The 8,060-nt window shown below is 25.9% G+C and overlaps 1 protein-coding gene across 3 annotated transcripts in view; it reads left to right on the top strand.

Moving 5' to 3' along the window:
- Window positions 1–798: 798 nt before the first annotated feature.
- Window positions 799–8,060, top strand: part of LOC145829849 (basement membrane-specific heparan sulfate proteoglycan core protein-like) — a 58,743-nt gene continuing 51,481 nt past the window's right edge. For all 3 annotated transcript variants that reach the window (XM_082937722.1, XM_082937721.1, XM_082937723.1), the window contains exons 1-8: window positions 799–818; window positions 956–1,192; window positions 4,081–4,309; window positions 4,798–4,907; window positions 5,176–5,237; window positions 5,726–5,907; window positions 6,085–6,338; window positions 7,838–7,911. In XM_082937722.1, coding sequence (XP_082793848.1) covers window positions 1,124–1,192; window positions 4,081–4,309; window positions 4,798–4,907; window positions 5,176–5,237; window positions 5,726–5,907; window positions 6,085–6,338; window positions 7,838–7,911 — 980 coding nt within the window. In that variant the 5' untranslated portion in view covers window positions 799–818; window positions 956–1,123. The remainder of the gene's footprint in view (window positions 819–955; window positions 1,193–4,080; window positions 4,310–4,797; window positions 4,908–5,175; window positions 5,238–5,725; window positions 5,908–6,084; window positions 6,339–7,837; window positions 7,912–8,060) is intronic.

Genomic DNA, 8,060 nt, shown 5'->3' with positions numbered 1-8,060 from the left:
ATTACGTTAATTTTAATTTCATATGAACATCCAATTTTCGAAGTTTTACTGTTAGATATATCATAATTTGCGTTAGTTTTAATCTAGTTTCAGTAAACTTTTAATTTAATATTTAGAAAATTCAATTTATCTGACAATAAAATATAATCTGAAGTACTTACAAATTTTGAGGATCAATAAAACTTAGTCGAATTTTAATATAATTTTTTTTTTTCAATACTTATTTAGATGAAAGCTTAAGAAAATCTCAAAACAATTTGCTTGTGATTTTGACTGAGTTTAGAAATGTATTTTATATATAATAGTTTATCTATATCTTAATAAAAACTGTTTTTGTAGACTTCTTAAAAGCGTAATTTTTTCAATCACATTAATTAAAACCGGCAAAAAAACACTCATACAACTTATACAATTAAATCAACAAATGCACAAGTTTACGAAAGACTTTGAGGTTGGGTGGGCATAATTAATTGGGGAGAGAATGACGAGAAAGAAGATAAATGCGGGAAAGAGCATCAAAAAAAGGCTTTTGCGTGAAATCTCAAAACACGGCAGGCCGCTTTTTAGACAGTTTGAGTTGAAGTCGTAGAAGCAAACAGTTGCTGCGCTTTCATTTTCTAAGTGGTGGTTTTAGTTTTAGAATGTAGCAAGCGTGAGCAGATTGAATGAGACCAGCGTGAGACAAGACAGCATTGAAAGCTGCACTTGCTACGGAGTAAAGTGTAATTTACTTTGAAGCGAAAATAAGCTTTCGTTGCTATTTTAGCTTCATAAGTTATTCAAGTGACATATTTTTTTATATTTTAACATAGAACCTAGTAAGTAAAAATATAAATATAATAAAGATTGTGTCATACTTTGAAATCGTTTTTTTTATATACTTAGTTAATGCTTTTATATATTTTATTATATTTTTGATTGAATTAAAGTTATAACTATAAATGTATTTTTTCAGCCCTACTGTTTTTTATAAACAGCAAAGCAGAACACTTTGAGAGCTGGGTTTGTCTTGTCAACTAGCCTCATAAAGGCATAAAAATAACGTTTGTCGAAGTTACAGTGTTAATAAAACGTTCCAAGTTTAGAGCTGACAAACTGAATTTAAGAAGTTTTGACTAAAAGTATGAAGACTATCAATTATATCCTCGTAATTTTAGCGTTCTTCAGCTTCATAAAGGCAGATAGAAATGAAGTAAGTTATCATTTATAATTACTATGGATATCGTTTTAATGCGTCAGTATTTTTAAGTGCTAAACCGATTCTTTTTAAAGACAGTTTTATTATTTATAAAGGTGTTATTATGAAAAAAAAAGTAGATAAAATTCGAAAAGTATATAAATCTCTACATAATTAATTTTACTTTCAAAACGTACGAAACAATTTTTTTTAATTTGTAGCTTTTAAAACATTTGTTTACAACCCAATGACAAAAAAGAAATTAAGTGTAGTTCTATAAACTTAATAAAACTTAATCCCATAATGAAGTCGTATGAGCAAGGTACAAGAATTAAACAGAGCCTTTACTGCTGACAAATAAAGATAATGTTTTCAAAGCGCTCAAAATTTATATCACAACATTAATGCTAAGCTGTTTATTACATAACAAAGTTTAAGTAAAACTTTTAAACTGCACCTTACATTACTAGCTAGTAGATATTTTTAATTAATGATTTTGCTTGCGTTTCTCAACTAAAAATAACAGAGACTTTTTGTTAGTTTATACATTTTTTTTACGGATTGCGGTTTCCGAATAAAGTTTTACCGGTTTTTAAAACTATTTAATTTAGTTTGATTATGTACAACTGTAGAGTATTTTTAATTATTATTACACATTAACTTTAGTATTGTACAAAAGTTACCGCTTATGTTTTAAAGAAAATAACGACAAAGTTTTGTTTAATGCTAATGTAAATCACAAATTGAACACTTAAAAATATATTCTACCTATTTTGAAACTTATAATATAACTATGAAAAATTATGTTAGAAACAAACAAGACATGTATGATTTATTTGTTTGAAAAGTGACATATTGTGACTAAAAAACTAAATTCAGTGCAAAACTAAAAAATGTTTAGTTATGGTTACAAAAAAAACTACAATGCGTTATTGAAAATTATGATAAATTATCTTTTTTTCCTTACGCAGTTACTTAAGCCGAAACCTGATTTAACTTTACGAAAATTTTATGCATGAATCTAAATAAAAATCAAATATTGTGTTCATTTAAATTATATAGTCGATGTATTAAGAAAAGAATTAAGAAAGAAGTAATACTACAAAAAACTAAAACGTGTTTTTTGTCATAAACCATTATAATTAAAAAATGTAGTCGAATATTTTTGATTGCTTTTTAGTAGCTTGAAATGTTTGTTATATGTTATATAAACAAACATATACCGAATTTAAGCTTTAGTTTTAGTATGGCAAACTGTTGCAACACTAAGGTTTTGATAAAACAAAAAAGTTAATTAATATTTTTAAATGTCAGCAAAAACTTAAATAATTCTACTTTATAAAAAAGCATCGAAGGTTAAAACATTTAGATTTTAGGTTCTAAAAGGTGCAATGATAAATGTAGTATCTTCCTTTTATATATTTCTAAGCAAAAAATGTCTTCAACACGTGTTAAGCAATAACTTCAAAGTAGTTAGATTCAAAATTTCAAAATTATTATCTGTTAAAATACGATCAAAAATATACAATTTTATTTTACAAGTAAACTGTGTTTTCAAAAACAAATTAAAAAAAAAGTAAAAAGCATCAAAACTTTTTAAAAGTCAGAAACATAAAATAATTATTTAGCTTGCTACATAAGTTAAACCAACTATTAAAAAAAACTTATTTAACTTAAAACGTTAAAGCCCCTCAACTGAAACATTATCTGTGCTTAATATTTGATTACTAAATCATAGTATTGAAATAATCATATGACTTACTATATACGACGGTTGTATATTGAAACCGTAGTCTACTTCTAACACCATATCTTTATTGAATGGTTTTTATAAAAAAAAAAACTTAGAGTGCAAACAGAAACTCAATATTTTGATTTATGCACCGTCAGCTGTAAGATAAGATAAAAAGAGACAGATAAAACTAAAAATTGCGATGATATTGTATTATCATTGCAGATTTCTGTTATGTGTTTAGAGTTGAATAAATTGTCGCAAATGGTTGTTCAACCTAGGTGGCTTCTTGATCAATTACTTTAAAACTTTAATTAGCAAATAGTGCAACTTTAAATCAGCCTTGTGCAACTAAAATATTTAGTTGTCGTTGGATGCTGAAAAAGCATTAGAAACACTTACTTATCTATTTTTTTAGAGTTATTTTCATTACAAAGTTCACTTGTTAAAATACTTTAAAGCTTAAACTCTTATGTTGAACTGGAAAATGTTTTTTTAAAATCAAACATTCTTGTGGAAAATTAATAAAGCCACCTAAATAAATCCAACATTTGTTTTGTTTTCACAGCATGAGCTTGTTTTAAAATGCAAAAGGTGTGAGACTTTAGTTTTAGAATTTTGATGGAATTATGGTTTCTTTTTTTAAATCTGATAACTTTTTAAATAACCATGCGTATAGATGTGCATATATTCTTCAATATATATTAAACCTATACAAGTAAGTGCGAAAATATTTGTCAAAGGGCGTAACCTTGTTTTAAAAAACAAAAAGCATAAAAAATAAGTATATATGGAAATTATCGTTTACCCTTTATTTTTGCATTCATCAAAAAACTTTGTTATACTTTTGAGTATGTTTTACTATTAAGTAAATTTTCTGCGCTTAAAGAAATGAAATTAAAGTGCAAAGTAAGTGATACTTTACTATTTTTTACTATAATGATCAATAATAAACACTAAATGTCTAATAATTATAAAGTTTACTCTATTTTAGTATCTAAATATTGATAAACAAACTAGTTTGACCACTTATGTATTTTTTTACAAAGAATTTAAAAATAATTTAATAACACTTTAAATATTAGTTCTGTTTAATTTAAAAAGCTTGTTTATAATGCATGTTAATAAGTTTTTTAACTAAATCAAGTATAACTTCTTAAATATGTTATAGGAACGAAGACTCATTAGAAGATCAATATTGTTAAAAAAAGGTAGAACCGATCTTGATTCAGGAGCCTCCTACTATGATCATAAAAGAAGTAAAAGGTCCTTATATGACTTAGAAGAAAGTGACTTAGAGGGCTCTGGATCAAGTGGAGAAGAAGACAATACTGAGTTACCAACAGATGACTCATTTGAAGATCAAGAAGATGACTTTAACCCTCGCTCTCAAGATTTCGGTTAGTTTTTTATATAAACAACATTAACGATCACAGAGATATTTATAGCATTAAAAATAATAGCAAATACTGTAAGTAACATGTTTTGGAAGAAGCTTAAAACTACTAAAACTATCTAAACAAAAAGCGATAAAATTATCTTCAAAGTTTTGATAAACTATGAGTACCTTTATTTGCATAAAATAGTAATTTAGTAATCTTATACAAACAACTTTGTATTATATTTTAATACAAATATCTTATTTTAAGTTGTTATTCACATCGCTTTATACATTACCAACAAGTTAACTACGTAAAAAAGTAACAAGGTGTTAAACACAGTACAAGTTTATATTTTAATTAGATTAAAAAACTGCTTAGAAAGACATACTTTTAAATCTTTAAATTTAGTTATTTTTTAGTTTACTTGCTAGAGTTTTTCATATGTTGATTTGTAAAATAGTACAAAATATTTTTTAAGTTTTTGTTTATAACATTTCGCTTATAAGGTTGGCGTAGGGCAAAGATTAATTTCATGGATTCTATAAGATACAATGAAGAGTTGAGCGATCAAAGCTCACAATACTTTTCTGACGTTTCTTTCGAAATAATGACAACTGTTAGTTTAGACTTTTAGGTCATTATTGACCTTGTGTTAACATTTTTACATTGAAAAATTACTCTGCTACCTAAGATACAAATTAGAAAAAAAAATTAAGTATGTCTATTTTTCTTAAATTTTCATAGTATTTTATTTATTTAAAAAACTGCAAACTTTTTAGAAAGTATGAATTTATTTTAGTCGTTCTGTGTTTTTATTATATGTTTAATCTTTTGAAATACTGCTTTTCGTTTTTAATAGTGATCACTTTAAACTATGATTATAGATTGAACGTTACTTAAGAACAAAACTGGGGGTTTATTCAGAAGCAACTCCAATCATGTACAGGTTTTTATTTTACGATATTATTGTCTTAAACTAAAGTTTATAAATTTATCAAGTCTTGCTGTTTTGTCTAAAAAAAGTACGTATTTAGTTAGAAAAAAGTTTTTATTTTTCTGCAATTTGTATACGAAAAATAGCGTTTTCACAACCATTTAAGACTTCAACTAAAATGCCATGATCAATAAACAATTTTGGTTTTCTAAAATATTTTAAACAATGCGAAGGTTAAAACTGAATTGTGATAAAAAAAATTCTGACTGAGAAAAACTAAAGTATCCATTAATAAGTTGTACTTATTGGTAACTTTCATTACAAAAATTATTTGTTCAATTTTTATAACTTTGTTTCATATTTGTAGATTAAATCTGTGGACGAATTAAAAACAAAACTGTAATAAGTATTCTAAATCTAAATAAACACAATAAAATTTATTTAAAAACTTTACAGTTATATTAAAAAATTAAATACTACTACAATATTCTAAACAATAGACGAGATGAAAACGACGTGGTAGCGACAGTGGACATCGGAATGTGCGGATCGGAAGATCCGGAGCTCCTGCAACCTGAAATAGAGTCTTTGCTGACTTCGGGAGTGCTCGCAAGTTTTAGGGTGACATTAGAAAAGTTTCACATGAAAAATCTCGGAATCGATCCCAACAGACCTGAGTGCTGTATGTTTTTGTTTTTTAAAAAAACATATAATAAAGAAAACTTTTAACTATAATACAAAAGTTTAATAGGTACAATATAAGCAAAGGTTGAGTATGAAAAGTTTAAAGTTACAAGTACAAGAAAAAATTGGTCATGCAGTTAGCTTTAGTTTTTTAATGAGGTTTTTTTAATTTTAGATGTGAAAAACACTGCAACTTCACATTTCAATGAAGAGACCAACCTCTCGGAGCAGATAGATGTTACTACTACAACTGAAAAAATATCAACCACCACTGCAACTAAACCAACAACTACCACAAAAGGAAAATATTACATTGATTATAATAACTATTATGATTATGATGACGAGTATAACCAAATCTATGATGACACCATGATATCTTTAGAAGACATCAATCAACCCGATTTTTTGGCGGGAAATGATAAACCTGTAAGGGATTCAGAATTTCTTTATATTTTACTTAAAAACTTTTCATTTATGTAAGTTGACATTTTTAAACTATAAAAAAAAAGTTTTTCAGCTTATTTTAAATTTAAAGTTTAATAGAGAAAAATATTTTAAAATACTACACAGCTTACTATACTAATACTTTAAAGACAGTAGAGTATTTAACAAAAGATTTTAACATTTTCAAACTTTGATACTTAGTTTAACACTAAGTTGTACATGTAAGTAACTAAAATAAATGAAATTTGAAAGAAAAACAGTTCTATTTGTATTAAAAAAAACTTACAGTGAAATGTTTATACAGCTAGATAACTTTTATCACAACTCATGGATAGGTTTCATTGAACTTTTTTGAAATAGCAATTGTTTCTAAACCTAAGAATTGCCTTTGTTTGGGTCGGACACACACCTATCTTTTGTTTTGTGACAGCAAATTTTCACTATGAATTAGCCGGTGTGGGTAAGAAAACAATAACACACCGGCGGTTTTAGCTCTTTGTCATTATTATTCGTTACTTAAAGTTCTAACTCTCTCTCTCATATTTCAAAATCGCCTCTTACAAATCATTGGACCATGAAGTTGTTTATGCTAGCATGGTAACTTTTTCGATAACTGCTGAAATATTAATAAACCTATCATTAACGTATTCGAAACGTTTAACTGTGTTTAATTTCTTATAAGATATGAACTAAGGCATAAAGGATGAAGAGGTTGCTACGGTTTTAATTACAAAATTGTAAACATTTCTGTTAAATAAAAGATACATTTTGTGCAAACAACATTTGAAAAAGTATTATTGTCTTCTGTAGGCAAAAAAATATACAAATGTTAATAAAAAGGCAAATATTTAAGCTAATTACTTCTACTTTAAAGTTTTTGTAGTTCCTTTTTTACTTGTTTACATTTATTATTTAATCAAACGATTTTTTAGACCGTAGCCAAAGGAAAAATAAAATAGAAAAGAGCTTTTGTTAATACGGCTTAAAAGTTATCTAAGAAAACACTATCTGATGAAAAAACATTTTTATGTAACTACGAACTTTACTAAATTTAACTACCATATGTATCATCAATAAAAGTAATGTATCATTAAAGTCTAGAATGTTTTATCTGATTAGAATATGCTTTTATGAAAAAATGTATAATTTTTCAATGATTGCAATAAAAAAACATATGCCTGACAAAAGAACAATGAAAAAATAAAGAATAGAAGCTCAAACTTTTCTGTTTAAATTCAATAATAAATTGGTAGCAATGGAGTAACACTAAACCAGTTCACAATAAATTATATTTGATAAAATTTTAGCAACTCAGTAAAAAAACAAATAAATATATATGTATATAATTTAAAAGCTTTATATTAAAACTTTTATATTAAAAGCTTCATATATATTGACTCTTGATTTAGTTTAGCACTTTTAATAGTTTAGTATCCAGTTTTAATCAAGAAAGCTTAGCTATAATATATTATATTTTACAGCCAAAACCATTTAACACAGAGGATACCTCAAAAAAATCAACCACGACAACCAAAGCTCCTAAAACAACAAAAAAGTTGGTTAATAATTAAAGTGATTTTATAAAACAAATACCTCTTAGTATAATAGATAGCTATTAATCTATTAGTTTTAACTTATTAAAGCCCTTTGCAGTACTTATTTCATACAAATAAAATTATAATTTTGTTTTAATACTCAAAAAAA

Source organism: Thalia democratica, chromosome 2 (genome assembly GCF_965202585.1).
Source record: "Thalia democratica chromosome 2, ktThaDemo2.hap1.1, whole genome shotgun sequence".
Lineage (NCBI taxonomy): Eukaryota > Metazoa > Chordata > Thaliacea > Salpida > Salpidae > Thalia > Thalia democratica.
This window is presented reverse-complemented; position numbering and strand designations above follow the sequence as displayed.